The 21878-nt window shown below is 33.0% G+C and overlaps 1 protein-coding gene across 4 annotated transcripts in view; it reads left to right on the plus strand.

The window, feature by feature from the left end:
* Positions 1–21878, plus strand: part of CNKSR2 (connector enhancer of kinase suppressor of Ras 2) — a 258302-nt gene that overhangs the window by 136995 nt on the left and 99429 nt on the right. For 2 of the 4 annotated variants that reach the window (XM_065900458.1, XM_065900459.1), the window contains exons 9-11: positions 2992–3138; positions 13326–13459; positions 18609–18820. In XM_065900458.1, the coding sequence (XP_065756530.1) occupies positions 2992–3138; positions 13326–13459; positions 18609–18820 (493 nt within the window). The remainder of the gene's footprint in view (positions 1–2991; positions 3139–13325; positions 13460–18608; positions 18821–21878) is intronic. The other 2 variants (XM_065900460.1, XM_065900461.1) reach the window with 1 other exon arrangement.

Consider the following 21878-nt stretch of genomic DNA (forward strand, 5'->3'; position numbering starts at 1 on the left):
GATATAGCTAAAACCTACCTGTTATTAAGGAAAATGTTACACATAGGCTCGGAATTACTCAGCCAGCTTCATTCCTATTCAATAATTTCCACATGAACCTGAGTTAACACTTAAGTGAGGTATCTACTGAAATCGTTCATTGAATAAAAAAAACAACAGATAATGTAGTTCTTGACTTAACTGTGCACAGTTGAATAATAATTTTGTTTTTCTTTTGATAATTATATAAAAGTATAATGCACAGAGCAGATGTCATTTCCCCATCACCACCTTTTACTGTTTTAAATAGTGTTATCTTTCTGGTTTTGTTCTTTTTTGTGGGAATTTTCCATCCATGACAAACAGTCCTAACTAGATACTTCATAAAATTCACGATTTTCTGACTGGAATATTACTATTCATACAGTAGGTCCATTTATTTTATTGATTTTATTGTTTATAAAAATAACATGTTTATTGCCAAAAGTTCAGGAAATAAAAGAATAAAGAAGAAAATATTTATTGTAGTCTGTACTCCCCTTTAATGTAACCATTGTTAATGGTGGTGTATAGCTTTCTGTGTTTTCTATATTTATATAAAATTTTTTACAAAAGTAGAATTGAAGTACATTAGCTATTTTTAAACTTTTTTCTACACAATTTTTATACCCCATGCTAATGGGAATTTACATAATGTACAGTTTTTCATTGGTTTAAACAGTACTGCAACACACATGTTGCACATTTATCTCTGTGCTCTTATCCAGTCATTTTCTTTTGGCAGTGAAAGTAGAATTTGGGAGTCAAAGTTAAATACTTCATATGGGTCACTTTTTAAAAGATATTGCTAACCTTATGTTAGTGAGTGTGGGAAGGCTGATGAAAAAGTAGTAAAGTTATATAATTTTCTGCCATTAAGTAACATTCAGCTATAAAATTTAAGAGTAACCAAATTATTACTTTCTCATCAAAAAACAATTTCACTTTCTCGTGGAGAAACAATTCTGGTTTTTGGAATTGTGTATTCAAAAAGAGCATAGCGAAACTGTGAAAAAGCAGGATGAATCAAATTACACTGAACGTTACACTGGAAAACACCATCTAGCCCTAAAATTTTCAACTAGTCACAATGATTATGTCATACAAGAAAATGGAAAGAAATTGGTGGGTAGAAATCAATGTGTAATTCGTTGTCAAGAGTAGATAGGCTGAAAGAGGGGTACAGTCATCATATTGAGTGCTTTAGTATAGTTAGCAATTATTTGAGTAAATAAAGTAAATGATAAAAAGTGGTTATACTCTTTGTATAAACACTGTGTTTTCTCCCTCCAAACCTGGAACTCAGAAATCTGCTCGCATATTTTTTTTGGCGAGCAAAATGAATACTTGGATTTGATCTAACTTTGCTTTGACGCTTGGCTCATAGAAATGGCTGTAGGGACACCACGTAGCTATCAGAAGAATCAGAATCAAAGTAATGTACCTTTGGGGACATAATAATCTCCACTTATATAGAATGGGAGACATTTGACCTGTTCCATTACTGTAGCTGATCCACATTAATGTGGTTTTTCAAAAAACTGGCAGCCTCTTATTCGTGGTAGGCAAGTATCATAATGATCATTTTGATTCATATCTGAGACCCCTGAGGTTTTAAGTATTATAATGTCTTGCTTCTTTTTTGTCCTAACTCTTTCTCTTCACCATCACTCAGTTCAGCTATAGTAGAGGTTATAATTTAAATGAATGGTCACTCATATAAACTAAAGTCTCCCATTATCCTACAGTGGCTGTGGTCCAGAGTACCTCTTCATCATAGTCTCTGGGATCTGTGCTTCTTTTGATGCAAGTGCTCATTCTTTACAGTTTGAGCCTTACTTTCCAGGCAAAAACATGATGAATAATAGGCAAAGGCACCCATTCCCTTTCGTTTAGGTACCTAGGAAGAAACTAGATCACTGTCCAGACCATTTGCTAAGTCCTGCTTGCAATCCAGGATAAATTTTGACCCAATGTATTTGTATAAAACACCCTGGAAAATTCTAATCCATTAGTGTTGGAATAAAAGGTTATTCTCTCTTTTAAATGTGAAGTGTATTTTTTAAACCTTGGAATAATAGATATTTTTAATGTGTTTCTTTAAAGCATACTTCTAGGATTTCAGATAACTGCATAACCAGCATGTCTTAAAAGCAAAGTAACAAAAATTATTCTGTGTTCAAAAATTTAAAAGGATGATAAGTAATTTAACATGGATAACAGTAGAGCCAGGTTTCAGGACATTTATCAAGTACTTCTGTTTAATTATACAATATGTTTTGAGGTGATATTCAAATAAAATGGCTTCTTTAAATTTAGCACATTATATTTTAAGTTTATAGGGTCTTTTGGAACACATTTCCAATAGCTGCTGCATTAGAGTAGCATTACCTTGTCGTTTCTTATTCTATCTTTATATCGTGGTTAAAGGTTTATTTTATTGATGCTGTCTTCCCCGCTCAGAATGTTTCCTTGGTGTATCACTACCAGCTACTGGTAGTATAATGTCAGTCTAACTTAGGGACACTTATCTCTAAAAGATGGTGATGAGAAAGCATGTGGTGTAGTTCTTAAGCTCAGGACATTGCCAAATCCTTGTTTCAGGCATGTGGATTTTTAAATTGTTACTTGTGAACAAAGCTTGGATCTAGACCTTGTGCAGCATTAATGATGACATAATTTCTTTAAATTCTAAATTACTCCATTGGTAGGACACCATTTTAGTCTCTGCTTAGACTGGTAAATGTCCATTATGTTATCTCATAATGATATGGACTCTAAATGCAATAACATGGTTAATCAACTCAAAAATAAAATTTCTTTCTTGAGTTTATATCTCCTGAAAATTGATAGGATGGTACACCAATTATGTGATTTTCTTTTTTTTTCTTACTAATCTTATTAAAGGGGGAGAACATTAAATCTTTGAATACTGTACCTCAATTTTATTGTAATGATTTTGCTGGTTACCAGGTGGGGTGGCAGTTGAAAAATTTGGTGAATGCACTACGAGAGGACCCGAGTGGTGTTATCTTAACTTTGAAAAAGCGACCTCAGAGCATGCTTACCTCAGCACCAGCTTTACTGAAAAATATGAGATGGAAGCCCCTTGCTCTGCAGGTAATGAAGCTTAATCATAAGTCATACACCATCATTTTAGCCATAGATTATCTCAGTAATGCTTCTTTATTGTGCCTCATCTCAGCAGCATATGGATTAATCTTGTATGCTTTTGAAATTTTGTTTATGAAATGATCTCTTCACAGCTTATCCTAATAGGCTTAATTGTGATGAAATCTCAAAGTTACTATAATTAAAACCCAAATGATAGAGAACTCTGCCTTAATTTGTAAACATTTAAAGCATAATTCCCAAAAACCACAAGTTCTTTGAAGCCAAAATGTGGATAGAAATGAAAGTGAGAGGTTTCACTTTGTGATACAATCTTCTATTTAAAAGTTTTACCCACATATAATCCTTGAGGAAACTAGATGATAGTTTATAGAATTTTTTAAAAACAGGTCATGAGATAAAACATAGTTGTTTATAAACAGTAGGTAAAGAAACTTTTGATAGTAATTAAAATGTACCTATTACATTCTTCCTGACTGATCATTTTTCTCTTTTCTACCATGTACGGAGGCAAAAATAGGGAAATTGATGCGTTAGAATTTCTGCATTTTTCTTCAATGTGAAACGTCACTCCAGAATTACTCTGGATGTCAGTAAATTACATTCATTAAGAACCAGAGGTATCTAGGAAGTTATAAAAATATTATTCTGATTGATAAAGACAAGGAAGTAATACATTTTCTTCCATTTCAGTCAGGCTATAATCTTCAAACATATCATAGAAGAAATTCTTGTTCTTCACAAGACCTGCACTTTTAAAATAGAAGACCATCACCTTCCATAGAAGGTTAATTTTTAAAAATTAAAATTGCCCATTGAAATAGAACATTGCCTGTTGTTCAGATTAAAAAGAAAAGCAATAAATGAAAATGCCATTGTTATCACTGCTATGTAAATTGTTGTTCTATATTAGTAACTTACACCATTCTTAGATTTTTTTCCCTAAAATCCTAAATTCTTCATTACATATGAATGGCCTTATAGATTATAATGATTTCTCATTGTTTAATACTTTCCTACTTCTTGGCCTCAAAGTTGCATTATGCTTAAGTAACATAAAAACATATAAAATATACTAACATTAAGGTCTTTAAATTTTTAATGTGAATCTTTCTATTTTTCAAATATACGTAAAACTATATTTTAAAACTATATTAATATGTCCAAAGGCATTTGAAATGCAGTATATGTTTATTATCAAAGATTTTTGGTGATCATTAAAGTTGAGAGATCAGTGTTTGGCTCATTAATTCGTAGATTAGCAGATCAGACCTTCCCATCACATCATTTTATTTTCTCGCTGCATTATAAGTTGCTTTGTTGTTCCACTCTGTAGTTTTCTATTGACATGTCTTCCCCAAAGATCCTTCTTCAGAGTCCGAGAGGTGGGAACCCTGAAGAAGAGACCCCTTTCAGCCATTAGGTTTCCTTCTCTATATGTGTGGTTAAATTTAACAACTTCTCTCTAGTACCTTCTGTTTCATGGTGAACACCAAAAAGACACTAGTTTCTTGTTGATCCGTGAACTCTATTTGAGGGAATATCTCTAGAAAATAAATTGGTGATTTGGTCCTCTTTTAGTTTCCTTTCCACAAGCACAAACTGGAGAATTAAGGTAATGACAATATCTAGTTAAGAATCACTTTTATAGGAAATGCTGAAATAATTGAAAGACCTGCATTTTTTTTTTTTTGCTACACATACATTTGGTGTGTGTATTCAAAACTAGAGAACAAAGACTTTAATTTTTTAAATTACTCTACATCATTCCTTAATTATAATTATAATAGATGTTTAAGGCACTGTTTCTAGTTTCATTCCTAAATGCCAAGAAATGTGCCTCGTCAGATCACTACTTATATTTATTCCTCATTGCCTATTCAGTTACTCTGAGTATATTTGTAAATTTACTTTTTCGGAATGCTGAAATCAGAAAAAAAGAAAATCAGCGTTGACATAAGTGCTTATATGATGTATTGACGTTTTTGTAAATTTGTTATTTCAACTGAATTTAGTTCACCTAAAATGTATTGTCCAAGTTCAATGCCTTATAGATAAAAATACTATTAGTGGGGGCAGGGGAGGACCCTGCTTTCAACTTCTTTGAAAATTGACTTTTTACAGAGCAGAAGGAAGAGTATTAGTTTTGATTAAATACTTTCAAGTGGTGGTAAAACAAAGTCTTAGGAGTAAGGGCACTAGATAAGTACTCTAACATACCACACCACCAGCACCAAATCTCCCTGGAATCTATTTCGAAGACCTGAAATTGTACCATTACAGAGTTCGTTTTTGATCTTAAGGCTTTGGCTTGTGCTAAAATGCAAAAAGAAACCAGAAGCATAATGGAAACTATGTGGTCAGAATTTTTAGAGGATGTATACAACCAAAGATGGACAAAACTTGAGGGTTCGCTTCCAGAAGGGGAAAAATCAAAGAAATAGTGGGATGAGAAGGTCTTGCAGGCAGTTCTGGATTCTTTGTGACTTTGCCTGAGGCCACATATTTTTCCTAGTGGCTAAGAAAGGACCTGGGATGTGAAACATAAGTGCTTAATGTAGCAACAGTCCTCTGTGCAGACATAAGTACCATTCTGACTGTATTCCTGCTTCTGGTATGTGTATGGGTACGTTGGAGCTAAAATGCCCATTAACTCACCTAAATATAAATTTTCAGTGTCCGAACCTGAGGAATTGGACATTAGGTTATTCCTTTTTTCATAGGCTATACCAATAGTCTACTAAGAATTATTTAAAATAGAGTTTACAAAAAGAAACAATCTGTGGCATTTATTTAATCTCAATATGTCTATTTTATCTTATACAATACCAGCCTTAGCATTTTCAGATAAAATATGGCAAAGTTTGTATAATGGGGAGGTAGATGCTAATACATGCCTCTAAAAAAAAGAACAACTTCATTCTAACAAAGGAATAATTATTTTTTAAACTAATAAGGAAATAATTTGTACCTATACAACTAAAACATAACCTTATCTACCCTAAGGCAGAAGATTTTTGAGGAACGTCACATGTTTTAATGGAAGTTCTAGAGCAGATAGTAGCTTCTATTATTAATTAACTGCAATGATAAATTTTAATTTGGATTTTCTTTTGAAAATCATTCATGGAATTATAGCCAAATAAGCAAAAGCATACAATTCAACTTCATGCTCACAGAGCAATTTCATTAGTACATTTCATGAAATTTGGCAGCTCTTTTGTTAAATTCCTGACTTCTCAGACATTTTGCAATAGAACTGAAAGACTTAAAGCTACTTTAGTCAAATACTACAAGCAGATTTAATCTGGACTTGAATTCTCTTGTCATCGGCACCCATTCATATATAGTAGAGATGTTTTACCTGAGGTAGAATCTTTATTCTAAGAAAGCAAACTAGCAATTCCTTGCTTTCTGAGAACTGTTTTTAAAACACGTCCTTAGTAGCACCCTCTACTAATGTCCTGGATTTTGGTAAGCATGGTGATTGCTTATGGTCAAGTTCTTCCAATTCGATGACGCAAATCCTGGGGAATTATGGATAGACCTCAGTGTATATTTTTTGATGTTTGTGGTTTTAAATTTAGTGCGCATAGGTCACCAGCTTGCACGGGTGGTGTCATCTTCTTCTTACAAGAGATGTATTGGGAGAATTAGCTGGACACTGGCAAGAATGTTGATTGAAATCATCACTGGGAATCAACAAATTTTAAAAACATTTAGGAGCCCAGCTTTTTTTTTTGGTGAGAATGCATCTCAAAACTAATCACTAAAATCAATGCTGGAATTCGATATACTGATACAGGTTTCATTAAACACATTTTGAGTATAAAATGATATAAAGCTGTATCATTAGAATTGCTCCTAAACTGTTCTAATCCATAAGTCTCTTAAATCGATGTGATAGTTTCTTGTGTGGTTTTTGTGCTTTTCACTTTAAATTTTATTGCTTAGCATTACCTTGATGCCATTTTTACAGGATATTTAAATTAAATAAATTTGAGCAGAAAAAGAAATGGAAAGCAAATAGTTATAGGAGTCAATTTTGTCTTTCAACTGGTGTAATGACTGAAGAACATTAATTGATTGTTACATTTCAAATACATATAGATATGAATGGTTAAAGTCATTCTGTAAAAATAAAAAACGTAAGCAATAATAAAATTTATTTTAATATCAAAGTTATAGGTTGGGGTGACTGAAAAAACATTGGTAGCAAAGTTTATATGTTTCTGAGAGTTTTGTTTTAAAAGCATGTTTTGAAGAGGAAGACAAATAATATTAGATATGACACGAGAAGAAAATAAGTTTTAACTAAAAATGTAACGTGCTGACTGGGAGGCAGAAACAATTATATGTTTTACATGCTCAAATTAGTAAATAGCTGCAAGCAATTGTCACATTACATTTTTGTTCACCAGTGTTTAAGCAAATTAATTAAAGGATCTAAATCACATTTGTGTTTTTCAACCAAATGCTTTCAAAATGTTAACACTGACTACAAATAATCACCTAAGATGAAAAATTATTTTTAGTTTCTTTGTTCTTTAGCTTCCTATTTCTTTAGTTAATTTCCTAAAAATGCTTACTGTAAATTGAAAAAATTGCAAGTCCAGTTTTAGTGTTGCAGTATCAACTATGCCAATAAGAGTGGACAGCAATAAATACACTAGTGGTAGTTTCAGTACAATGTGCAAATTTTGATGATTAATTGGAAAAAGCCATTTTGTAGTGTGACTCTAAAGTCTATATTAGTTGTACATTGGGTAACTACATACTTACTTTTAGGCCCATATATCTATTTTTAACTTATATAGATATAGCTTCCTGATCAAATATATGCTTGGAAAAAATGTTTGTTTTCTTTGTAGTCTGATAGGAAAGGGAAGGTTACATGCTTAAAAAAGAAGACTCAAATCTTTTGTATTTATAACTTTGGATTCTAGAAAAAGCTGTGAAAAAACTGAGTGCGAGAATTTTGAATACAAGTGTTTCTCTTGCTTAAGCTCTTTTCACATAATTTACTACTTAAGAAAAGCTTACCCAGGAAAAATTATGCCCAATAATTTTCCAAATTAGATCTAACATTCTTTACATGGTCAAGAAATTTACAAGTTTGTATGCAACTTCTTGCCTCCCAAAATCCAGAATACATTTTCTCTGGAGCATTTGTTTAGATGACTCAGAGTTGCTAACATAAAACAATATTTTGGTACTTGTATTGGGAATTATAATAAAAACGTGTTTAAACTGAATAAGGACTTGTGTGAATATTCTGTGCTAGAATAATGGGATATTGTGATCCATTTGAGTCTGTGCTTATTCCCAAGAGTGAATAAAATAAATGGCTAGGTTTTATACTTGATGTAATCATTCATATTTCAATGAGTATTTTCCCCCTGGAAGACAAAGCAAACTGTGATATTTGCATTAGTGAATTTTAGAGATAACTACATAATGTGTAACGCACCGTTTTAATCTTCAACATGGGGGCTGTCTTTATGTCATTGGTTTCATTCAAGACTTTATATAGCTCTATGAAAGCTGGGTCACTTACCAGATAGAGGGACAACTAAATTAAGGTACGCTTGCCAAGAGTTGTTAAAATGTAAATTGTTTCAAATAAAACCTTTAACATCAGATGTAGTTTTTAAGGTATAGACGTTCTTTTCTCATAGTCTTTAAAACCATAGTGTTTTCAGAGGTACATTAATACCTTCCAGGTGTGCTCAGTTACCTTAGAGATGTTAGAATCGGGGACACAAGGAAAAGACCTGAGCCATCAGAGGATTTAACGTGAGATTTCAGTGATCCCTTTCCAAAGCTGAAAATTTTATTTTATAATAATCACAGTCTCCCGATGATGTTTAAATTGGATGAGTAGAATATTATCACTATAGTGAGTCATCACTCGTGATTCAGAGGAAGATTTGTGCCGTACCATATTGTGGGATACAATTTGAAGGTATTTATATAGTTTAAATGGACAATATGAAAAATGTATGTGTACGTAACCTAATAAATTTCTGAGTCCTGTTCACAGTAGTAAGTTATCATTAATTGACCTAAGGTTATAAATGTATATTTGAAGAGATGTATATGATCATTTTATTTAGGATTTGGATATTTTAAGAGATGCATGCCAGTGCCCCCAAAATCTATCATAGATTTATTTTAGAAGAGTAACAACATATGTGCAAAATATGTCCTCCCTGTTGGAGCCTCATTGAATCTGGAAGGAAAACTCTATGTCAGTAGGACCATTTAGATATGAAAAATAAATTTTATGGCAAGGTCTTTCCAGGAAATAAATCCTCTTGGATAGAATCCAAAATGGATCCATATCATACTTGATTGCATACCATAGTGGCTCAAGTTATACTGAAGCTTCATGCTTACTTGAGTAAGAAGATGCAGTCTTAAAATACCCTTGTATTTTATCCATAAGTGATGAAAGCTCTTAATTCTCTTCCTGTGCAGATTTTACCAGTTAAGAGAAAGAATCAAAAGGCAAAGTGGTAAAATAAAAAATATTACCCTTTAATTCTATTTTTTTCCTTATATTGGAAATTCTTTATAGTACAACGGTAACTACTTTTCTTATACTATGTTATGAAGAAATGATTAAAACTAAATGTTACCAAGGTAGGAAGAACTATCCTTCTGCACTATTATACTTACATATTTAGGTATTTTTTCTGAAACTAAGGCATATGTCTATTAAATTTTGAATTAAACGCTGAGAACTTTTTTGATTTGAGGGAGGCTGTATTTGTCACTTTTTGTGTATTTTCACGTACTTGTTGGTTATCGGTAATAGGTGTAATTTTAATGGCACTTGTTACAACTAGGAATTTCTCACTGATAATTTCAGCTACTAGCATCATTTATTCTGTGTTTGATTTAGTCACATTTTGCCTATCTTTCTAATATTCTTTAATGCCTTCTTCATTCTTTTAGTCATTTAATTTTGTACCCTTTCAATTCTTGTCCAGAGTTAGAACATTTTTAAGACGTTATAATTTTAAATTATCACAAATTTCCTTTGGGGTTAAGTAGCTATTTCCATTTTCCCATGAAGCTTCTATTTTACCATATTTTATTTTTCCATTGCCTAATGTCTTTTTTTAGATGAGATTCTCAAGAATAATGTTTACTTTTTAGCTTGGATTAGCTTGACAAAAATAGTACAATTAGTAGACAAAAATACAATGAATATATTTAGTATTTACTATGTGTTTTACTTAGTACAGGCATACTTGATTAGCCAGATGATATCTGCATGATAAACCAGTTTAAATGGTTTCTGTGATTTACCAGTTAATAAAATAACTAGCCAGTAAGAGTTAAACAACAGGATTGACTAATTTCTTCTTTCTCTGAAAGAAGTTGTTTTTTTCAACCTCTTCAATTAATTGAACCAGCTGGCACAATCAAACCTGTTATCTGTTTAAGCCTATCTAAAAGTCTTTTTCTTCTACATTTTTGCTAATTTAACTAACTGTGTTAACTGAGGACATTAATAGCAACTCCGTGTTGAAAATAGAAACCTAGAGAAAATATCAATTTGAAGGAAGTTGACAAGGCTAATATTTAAACTTCCTGGAAGGGGAAGGAACAAGTACCCTAAACAGACAATCCTGGTAATAGTCCAGACAGAATAAAATATTTTGTTGGTCCTTACCTCACACTTCAGAGGTATTTAAAATATACTTGTAATCATTGACTACTACTTCTCCTTTTTTCCTTCCTTCCTTCCTTCCTCTTTGTTTGGGGAGGGCAGGGATAGGTACTAACCAGGAGAAATTACCTTTAGTTCTACAGGTGGTAAAATAAAAGGAGAGAAGTCTTCAAAATAGAAGTAGTGACCCTAGAAAAGAAGAAAGAGAATAAAAATTTGTTAGATTATTTTTTTTTAATGCTTGTATTTTTAGAACTTGTTTTTAAGTTCACTTGTAGTGTTAGGATATTTTAAAATAAGAGCATATTAGAGCATTTTAAAAGCATACTGAATATAAGTTTTTCTCTCACAGTGCATCTGTTACAGAAAGTTTTGGCAAGAAATGTACTGTGTAATGAATGTTTTCTTTACATTTCTATGATGATTAAATATTGGTTAGACTTGTTCTTTAATGTCATTTGTATTTAATACCAAGATGTCCTGACAGAGAGGAAACAATGATAAACAGAGTCACATCACAGATCACTTGATCTAAAGGTCCTATCAAACCTCATAAATATACTACCATGTGTAAAATAGATAGTTAGTGGGAACCTGCTGTATAGTACAGGGAGCTCAGCTCGGTGCTCTGTGACGACCTAGATGGGTGGGATGGAGGGGGAGTGGGAGGGAGGCCCAAGAGGGAGGGGATATAGGTATACATATAGCTGATTCACTTCAATGTACAACAGAAACTAACACAACATTGTAAAGCAATTTTACTCCAGTTAAAAAAAAAAAGGTCCTATCATTCAAAGATCTGTTGTAGAGGCATGTAATACATCCTTAGAAAGAATATAATTCTTTATTTCCTCAGGCTTCATGGTGTGCATCTGTACAGGTAACTCCTGATTACCTATATAAATTTCAGGATTTCCCATTGCCAAAATTTTTGTTTCTAAAAGACACGCATAGTTTAACTGGATGCTATTCCAAATCAGCATAGTTAAACGTAATAGTCTTTACTGTGTACTTTCAAAATATATCAAAATTCCTCAACATGTAAACTTCCTGACTGTTTTTTTACATCATATAAGATAGAATACTGTAGAGTCCCAAAATAAATTATCAATTATTTTTCCCTTCTCTCTCTCTTTCTTTAATTTCTATTTCACATAGATTAAAACTTAACCGTCATTTTGGCAGGATGTGTGATTTCAAGCTATTAAGGTGAGCTGTGTAAAAAGGAAGGTCAAAAACCATGAACTGAGTCATAAACTATGTAGCCTACCCCAGTGACCTACATTGTACATTGTATTTATGCTTGGATTTTTGAACAAATTTTGTTTATCTGTACAAAAGTATTGTCACAATATAAAATAGTTGTACTATGCCATTTTTTGAGTGTCCAGCAATACGTGTTAAAGTAATAGAACTATGGGTCTATTATAGATATGCTAAAAAGTGTTTTCATACTGGCTAAAATGGCAACATCTTGTCATGTGAAGATACAGTTAATTTTGTGATCATTATTTTTGTTTGCGATTGCATTAAAGTTCTTATTTTTTAATATGTTATTGTATATGTAGCTAAGCAGTAAGATCTGTAAGATAAACATGAAAATTTGTGAATTTTAGTTTCACTTTAGAATAATTTCTCAAACCACAATATCATTTCCAAATGCTGTGACGTTTAGAATTGGGAGTGCTCGTAAGTTAATGCATCCTGATGTATTGCTTAATTCAGTATATAGAGAATCTTAATTTTTAAAAAAACTTATTTAATACATAAATACAGGCATGAAAATGAAATCTATAGGTATGCAACTAAAAATTATTTTAAACAATGGTAAATGTGTGTGCCTATGAAAAGTGAAATGATTGTGTCACACTAATCACCATACTTTTGAAGATGTACCATAAAATGACTTGGAGAAGACAGTATTGTTTACATTTATGAAAAAAGTACATTTTCCTAGAAAATATTCTCTCGCATTAGCCTTTCATACTCCATTTTTGTAAACTTTTTTGAGAATCTGTCACATTCTACTGACCTAGGAGTGTAATGTATCTTTTTTGGGAAACGTTATGAATTATCTTTCTTGTACACCAGTCAGGATGTGAGTGAACTAATTTTTTGGGAAGTTACTCTTTATTACCTTTCTTTCAAAAGTGGGATTCTAACAAAGCAAATTTAAATATGTTTCTGACTGTGAGATAAATCTCCCCATTATGAAACACTGCATGATAGATTTACCTTATAAATAGCTTTTACGTGGTTATGCCGTACAATAAGGTGAGTTAGGAACTAAGTGAAAAGCTCTAAAGTGATAAATTTTTTTGTTTTTGGAGACTCAAAGGAATATCCATGTGCTAAATAACATGCTTCTTGATTTCAGCCAAGTTCAAAAACTTTGTAGAAATAGATCATTTAAAAATGATAACTATGTGTCATTGTTGTTGTTGTTTTGTGTGTTGTTTGTGTGCGTATGTATTTTCTTTTTCATTTTAACCAGCCTCTTATACCTAGAAGTCCCACAAGCAGCGTTGCCACGCCTTCCAGCACCATCAGTACACCCACCAAAAGAGACAGTTCCGCCCTCCAGGATCTCTACATTCCCCCTCCTCCTGCAGAACCGTATATTCCCAGGTATAAAATTAACCATCATGTTGTTCTCCGTAGCTTCTAGCTAAAGACTAACCTAAGTGCACGTAAACTGTGAAGTAAATTCTCACGAAACACCTTGAATATTTTCTCAGTTAAGAATTCTGAGCACATTCTGGAAAATCATTGCCTTATAGAGACTGTACTCTAGTTAATAATAACAATAACAATAACTAATTTGTATTAAACACTCTACATTAAATATCTTATAAGCATTATCTCACATAATAGGAAACTAATATAAAATAGCAGCTAGGATTATTTTAGTAAGTAAAAAATAAGTGAGGCTCTTTGGTAAGAAGCCACAGGAAATCTCAAGTTACTTTGAAGCATTTCATACTTTATTTCTAAAAGAGAAAGTTAGAGATAACTTCTGTGCTTTCTTAAATGTATGTAATGAGGGAGATTTTTTTTTCTTGGATGATGATGAGGGAGAGTGTTTCTTCCCCCAATACCTCTGTCTCTACAGTTTCCACTTGGTTAGTTCATTAATGTTTCTTTCAGAAAGTAGAGAGAGTTTGCAAGAGAATGAGTTGCCTTTAAAGTCTATTTTCAGATTTCTGGAGGCTGTATCTCCATTTCATGTTCCAAATTCCTATTTGAAATTCTTGGCAGGTGGAAGACTATAACTTTGTGCCATCATGCATTTTGTCCAAAAGCATTATGATTTCCAGCCTTGTGGAATACAAAAATTATCGAAAAGGGCCAGCACTAAATGGGGATAATTAATACCAATCACAAAGTATTTTGATTCAGTTTTTAAATTAGTTGTGCAGTCATTCAAAAACAATAATTTAAGGTCTCTTGTTTCCAAGCTATACTTAATATTAAAATTCTTTAGTAAATAAAAGTACTGAAATTCCTTGTTTTAATTAATTTTCACTATTCTTCACTTTAGTATACCTAATGTTTCATTCTGTTGGATATGATGGTACTGACATTTTACCATCTAAATGCTACATGACAACATTGGCATGTCTGCAAATACTGTGTTGTCATCTACTAATAAAACTGCAGTCAATTTTATTAACATTTTAGGTCTTTTTCTGAGAATTAAATGTGGTTGTGAGAACATGGTTTGTGAGAAGATACAATTTACTAAGCTGGCGTTTCAAAAATCGTTCTAATATATAATTTACAGTCATGTTAAATTTACAATCAGATGTACAAATTCATCTGATATCCTAGTCAAATTCAAGTTGAATTTTAATCTATTAAGATAGTATCAGACTTTTTGAATACTCTTGTAAGAGGAGCAATAAAACCATGTGTGTTTCAAATAGGAAATGAATCTTTTGGTTTGTTTTCATTTTAATGGGAAAGAATTTTATTTCAGTGCAAATGATTATTTAAAAGACCTTATTCTTCAGAGGGCTACATGTACAGATAAACATCAGAAAATTATTTTTAGCAAGTCTCTGCGGTTCTTTGATGTTCTTTCCTTGTCTCTTGGATAGGGAGGAACTTGTAATAAAGAGAGTATTTCCTAGACAGAATGTATTTAAAATGTACTTCAGAAGACAAAGGAGTTAAAGAATCCAGTTCTGTCCTCTAAGTGTGGTGCAGATATGATGAAGGCAATATATTGAAGTCAATAAAAAGCTTTAAACATGCTGTTTACAAAAACAGGAGAATGCAAGAGATTGAAGTATCAGCATAGTGGTACTTGTTTTGGTAGTATTGCTTGAACGTTCCATACTTTTCAGTAAAATTCATAAGTAGGCTATTATCTGTCGCCTTAATTGATTCTTAGTCTAGTGTGTAATTTAACAGAATGTTCTAAATGTTTTTGAGTCAAATTATTAATTACCTAGTCACACAATCGTTTGATATAGCCCAGTTAGAAAATATGTGCATGAGACTCCCTTTGTACCACAGCCTCATATAAATTATCTGCATTTTCTGGTTTGATTTGAAGTTATAGTCATAAAACTTTTTGCATTTGTCATTCTTTTATAGGTACAGCTGTGGCTTTTTTTTTCTCATTTTGAGGATGAATGAGGCTCACCTAATTTAACTCATCTGAACGTTTATTTTTTCCTACATTAAAAACTTTTGTTTATGTAGGATAGGCATTTGGGTGATAATTTGAATTGTAAATAATAAAAGTTTTCTCACCTTAAAACCAAAAAACCTTAAAAATGGTAGGACTGGTTGTCAAATTAGGTAGACTTTTTTTCATGTGATTATAATTCTTTGAACACATTTATTCCAGAAAAAGAATGTGATTGCAAAAGTGACTTTTTCTTTAAGAGAAAACACTCATGTATGTGAAGTGAGTGAAATTTGGTCAGTTTTTTATTATATGACTGTATACAATTTCGTTATCATAGTATACAGTGAACTTTTATACTTAACCAAATTTCTTTTTCTATCATGAAAACCAAGAATTTGTAGGTCTTGCACAACTGTGAAGTTTAAATACTAATTTCTCGTATTAATTTTACTGTGAGCCATTAAATATAAAGATAGTCCAGTGAAGCAGTGCTCTAACTTTCCATCTGTTCCCTTAAATCCTTTTTAGAGCAAAAGTGTAGATTTATTATATATATGTATAGATGTATAACATTAAGAAAATTTTTATAGCAGTACAAATTAATATGTTGAGTTATTCAGGGTCTCATAATGTGAGTACATATACACACAGCCACACCCACTTATATACACAATACATGTATCAATTCATTCTACTGCAAAGTTTGGTTTTGATCTGTACTTTTCCTAATTCAACTTTATTGAATGCATCCCATATAGACATGTCTAATAAATCTTCTTTGTTGGTAGAAGGCCTCTCATACCATTATAGGTAAGGAATACCAGCCCTTCCCATTTTCTACCACAGGGTGTGTCCTTATAAGTAGAGTATGGTGAATTAACTAGGGCTGAATCACCCTCTGATCTCAGCTGCATTAACATTCATGTCACAGGCCTGGCAGAAACGTCTGCCCATTTATGGATAGGCATAACCTTCCCCAGTGCCCCAAGTTCATTAGGGCTGTTTCCAAGCTAATTGCAGTGTCAGTTTCTTTTTGCTAGAGGACTAACTAACAAAAAGCACCAGGCAATTTGTTAAGGAAAAGTTTTTAGCTAGCCAAAAATAAAACTGTGCCTGGATTTTATATTTATTTTCTTTGTGTTGCCTAAGAACTAGCTTTCATAGTTACAATTTGGTAATAAGCAATACTTTTATTTATACAATGGAATATTATGCAGCCATAAAAAGAAACAAAATTGAGCCATTTGTAATGAGGTGGATAGACCTAGAGTCTGTCATACAGAGTGAAGTAAGTCAGAAAGAGAGAGACGAATACTGTATGCTAACACATATATATATGGAATTTAAGAAAAAAACAATGTCATGAAGAACCTAGGGGTTAGACAGGAATAAAGACACGGACCTACTAGAGAACGGACTTGAGGATATGGGGAGGGGGAAGGGTAAGCTGTGACAAAGTGAGAGGGTGGCATGGACATATATACACTACCAAAGGTAAAATAGATAGCTAGTGGGAAGCAGTCGCATAGCACAGGGAGATCAGCTCGGTGCTTTGTGACCACCTAGAGGGGTGGGATAGGGAGGGTGGGAGGGAGACACAAGAGGGAAGAGATGTGGGAACATATGTATATGTGTAGCTGATTCACTTTGTTATAAAGCAGAAACTAACACACCATTGTGAAGCAATTATACTCCAATAAAGATGTAAAAAAATAAATAAGAGTGACAGCTTGCTGATTCAGTCAATCTTGAGAATATTATTTACTACTTTCTACATAGTTCAAATAATAGGAATATAGTTCTCTTCATTTGGACAAACCCAACCTAGACATTTGTATACTGAGAGAGAAGTATAGTATACTGTAGTATAAAAGTATAATATTTTTGGTGAACTGAAACTCATATTTTAGAATTGACATTAGCTTTATAAGCTCATCACCATCTCATAAGACTTAATAGGTCACTTATAAATTTGTTATTTTTATCTGTCTTGTTATAATTCAGTTTATTCTGTGGATTTAAGATTTCAGTCTTGGCACTTAAAATTAAATTTTATCTGGTTTGATAGTATTCATGGCACTGTTTAGGGTAGAACTGGAAACAATTAAGAACTAGGAAGAAATAAAATTAGTGATCAACAAGGAAAAAAACGTTGCATTTACATCCATAGTCATGTTCTAGAATATGAGCTTTTCTAATAGAAATTTTATAGCTAGTCAGTGAAATTATCATAAAATAAGCAAGGTTCATTTTAACTAATCCTAAATGGAATATTTCTACCAAATTATTGTCCCAGTCACCTGGGCTGTGTGATTAATATTTACTATGTGTGAGTAACAGTTTTAGGGATCCCATAAATTTAAATTAGAGATTTTTCACTTCAGAATCCTATAGAAAAAAAAAATCAACTTGCCACCATCTTAAATCCCATTCTTAAACTCTGTATATGGTAAGGTTTCTCCACCCTCTCTCCACAAGAAATGTTGCTGATGTGTAATTAAATTTTGATATATCCATTTAGAATGAGTTCCATGAACATATCTTTTTTTACTATTAAATGAGATAATACAGTTTAAATACAGAGAATAATTCTTTTCATTAAGGTTTATTTTAAATTAATAACAAGCTGTTTGAAATTCTTACAACACCAGTTTATATAGTGCTAACTTAGTTCTTAAGGTCACAGTACCCTCACAGAAGTGGTAGTTCTTAAATACATCTTTGTTTTTAAGCAGTGCAAATATTACCATGAATCAATTAGATAAACTGGCAGAAGAAAGCTACATTGTTAGCACTGTTAACATTATACCTACTTTCTTAAGCACTAAAAGGAATTTATGAGCTAAGATGATGTCTTTTATGTGCCATAGTATTGAACATGGACTAGAGCAGGAGTTAGAAGATCCATGGCCTATGTCTAGCTGTGTAACCTTTAGGCTAGTCATTTAACCTCTCTGAGCCTTGGCTTCTTTTTTTTCCTGCAAAACAGGAATAATTTAAAGTTGCCCTATAAACCTCAGAGAAAGTTTGGAAAGATCAGAAGATATATAGGAAGGACATTATTACTACTTTAGACTGTCTCTGTCATTTTACCACTGTAACACTTTTCTACATCCTTCTCCTTTACCATCTCTTTAGGGATGAAAAAGGAAACCTTCCTTGTGAAGACCTCAGAGGACACATGGTGGGCAAGCCAGTGCATAAGGGATCTGAATCACCAAATTCATTTCTGGATCAGGAATATCGAAAGAGGTTTAATATTGTGGAGGAAGATACTGTCTTGTATTGTTATGAATATGAAAAGGGAAGATCAAGTAGTCAAGGAAGACGAGAAAGCACCCCAACTTATGGTAAGAGTTCTTCTCTTACATTGATGAAAGAGCTTATGTCTGGTATGGGACTCTCAATTTCTTTTCCTAGGCTTTTGGGTTGTGAAAATTACTTGATAGCTTTTGAATCTTTATAATTGATCTGTGTCTGTCGTGTGCTTCCAAGTGGAATATCAACAATATGAGGCATGACATTAAAATTTATTCCAAGTTTTCCAAAAATAAGCAAGAATAGTAGGTAGCATTTTAACTCATTAATGATTTACGGAAACCTTTTTGACTCACATGTAATTTTTGTAGATCAGGTGTTGCAAAACTGGACTAGTTCAAGGGTTTTTTTCCCCCTTTTTTTAATGAATATTTACTGTTAACATAACTTATTTTAAATAAAATTTCCTTATTTCTCAGGTATTAAAAAATCTTTAGATGGACTTTTCTGGGTAAAATCTCATCTCAATTTTTGTTTTTTATAAGCTGTAAATTTTGAGTGGATTTTAAATAGGAAGGACATAATGTATTTAAAGCAAGGATGGGCCTAGAGTTACCATGTCCCAGGATTTTTTATCTGACTCCTGTTTTTCCATGCATGACCCAGAAAGTAACCCAGTCACAAATACTTAAAAATTGATATAGTGTAGCTGTAAGATTTGCAGATAAAGTTGCCTAAAGTTAAAGTAGTAACACCTATGGTCCTATTGCAAGAATGAGTGTATTGAACTGGAATTCTATGCTCCTTCCTTTTCAGTTTTGGGGGAAGGGCAGGATCCTTGCTGATTAGTCCAGACTTGATGAGTGGGAGCTGAGCAGAAGGAAAGTTGTTTCTAACTTTCTCTTTCCACCTGCCTCCCTTACTTTTTCACTATGGCCATATGCCTCCCTCCTGTGGTTCCGAAAGATTACCTACGTTATTACCCACGCCCTGTTTCCTTACAGCTCTTTGGTAATAATTATGTATGAAAAGTTTTGGCCAAGACGATCCTAAATAATAGGAACCATACCTATCTTGCTTTGTGTTATTCTCTGTACATGTGCTGTTTTATCATGTGCTCCTCCTCAATTATACTACTCTGGTGGCACTTATTTTGAACTGTCATAAATTGAAGGTATTTGTACCTTTGCTTTTCTCCACTATTATATTGTAAACCTCTGCAGTATAGAGGCCTGCCATCTTTTTATCCCTGCCCCTGCCCCATCACATGAGATTTTTATTTTTGTTAATTCGTTGCACAAGTACTTATTGACTACCTATTATTGGATAGGCATTAATGTATATCAACTCTTTTGTTATGTCCCAGAATTTTCTGGCTATTTTCTACTTGTGTTGAAGTAGATAAGAATGTTTAATTTAAGGGGAACTTATAGTCACCAGATGAAGTTGATTATTGACAGCTTTATAAAAAAATAGTTTACTAAGTTCTTACTTAAATGGCTCTGAATTCTTAGTTCCTTCAAACTATGGTTTAAAGCACCTAGTGCTATCACGTTCCACAGATCATATCTCTTCCAATAAAATAGAATACCATTTAAATTTTAGAAAAAGTAGATATCCTTTAGATACTTGATATACTTTTATAAACCACATAGGAGAAAAGAAATGTATATATGCTTAAAAGAGGGATAACGAAGTAAAAGCAAAAGTTCTTTTACTTTTGGTCATATAGTCTGAACTTTCACTAGAGATACTTATAGATACTTCAGTAGAGATTCCCTGGCACAACTTGAAAGTTGTTCCAGGTAGCTAGCAGTTGAATGTATATTTACCTTTTTAAAATCAGCTCTTAAATAATAAAACTTACCTTTCACATATGTGAATTTGTGGCCATAGTATTCCCAAAGATTAATTCATTTGTTAACTCATTCAGCTAATATTAGTTGTGTGCATCAGGTCAGCCAGGCACTTGGGATGCAAAGATGAATAAAACATAAATCTTCCCTGGAAGGCAGTCACAATGCAGAGGGAAAAAACAAAGAGATGCAGTGCAGCCACTTTAGGTAAGTAAGAAGGTGTGAACAGAGTGCTGCAGTAGCCTGGGAGCTGAAGCCCCAGAGTCTTCCTGGGAAGTCACATAAATAAAAGTGACGTTTATGCTTGAGTTTTAAATGATGAATAGTCATTATCCAGGGTTTCTAAATGCTGGTTATCCCCACTAAATACCTGACACCTTCTCAAACCTAGATCTGAGATCTGAGGGTTTATATAAATCTCCCAGCCCAGACCCTAAAGGTCCCAAGTAACTTCAAACCTTAATAAGCAATAACTGATGACAACTTCTTTATTTAACCTATAAAATGGTCCCATTACATCGACCCCCAAGTGTGACAATATTCTCTTGGATTTAAAAACAATGACAATGAAATACTTGATCCTGCTGAAGTATATTGAAAACAAAAAAAACCCTGAAGTTACAAAAAAAGTCCACATTTTATATTTTCTGAAAATGACAGTAATTTAACCTGTTAGCACTTGTGTAATACCTTAAAAGGCATTGTATAAGTCCTTTAGCCTTACAGTGTTCAACTTAGTTCTTAGCTACAAATACCCTTGTCTTCAAGTATGTGGACTTAGTCACCATTCCTACCTATTAACTTCCCAGCTTACCTGTTTACTCAAAGAGGTTTAGAGTTATAAGAGTCTAAATAGGATTTTGAGAAGCAAAGGAGAAACATGATACAGTTTTTTTGTTCGTTTGTTTGTTTTTTTGCGATACGCGGGCCTCTCACTGTTATGGCCTCTCCTGTTGCGGAGCACAGGCTCCGGACACGCAGACTCAGCGGCCATGGCTCACGGGCCCAGCCGCTCTGCGGCATGTGGGATCTTCCCGGACCGGGGCACGAGCCCGTGTCCCCTGCATCGGCAGGCGGACTCTCAACCACTGCGCCACCAGGGAAGCCCCTTGATACAGTTTTTAGTGTGTGCTTTTGGTTTCATTCATATGGTAGATATATAAGACAAAAATATTTAGGGAAGCTCTGTTATAAGACACTGTGACATAGAAACAGATGGAAAGAAAAATACTTGAAAATATACTAATTGTGAGCTTTAAAATGTATTGATTAACCAAGTTCTCATTTTATATCA

This window comes from Phocoena phocoena, chromosome X (genome assembly GCF_963924675.1).
Source record: "Phocoena phocoena chromosome X, mPhoPho1.1, whole genome shotgun sequence".
Classification (NCBI taxonomy): Eukaryota; Metazoa; Chordata; class Mammalia; order Artiodactyla; family Phocoenidae; genus Phocoena; species Phocoena phocoena.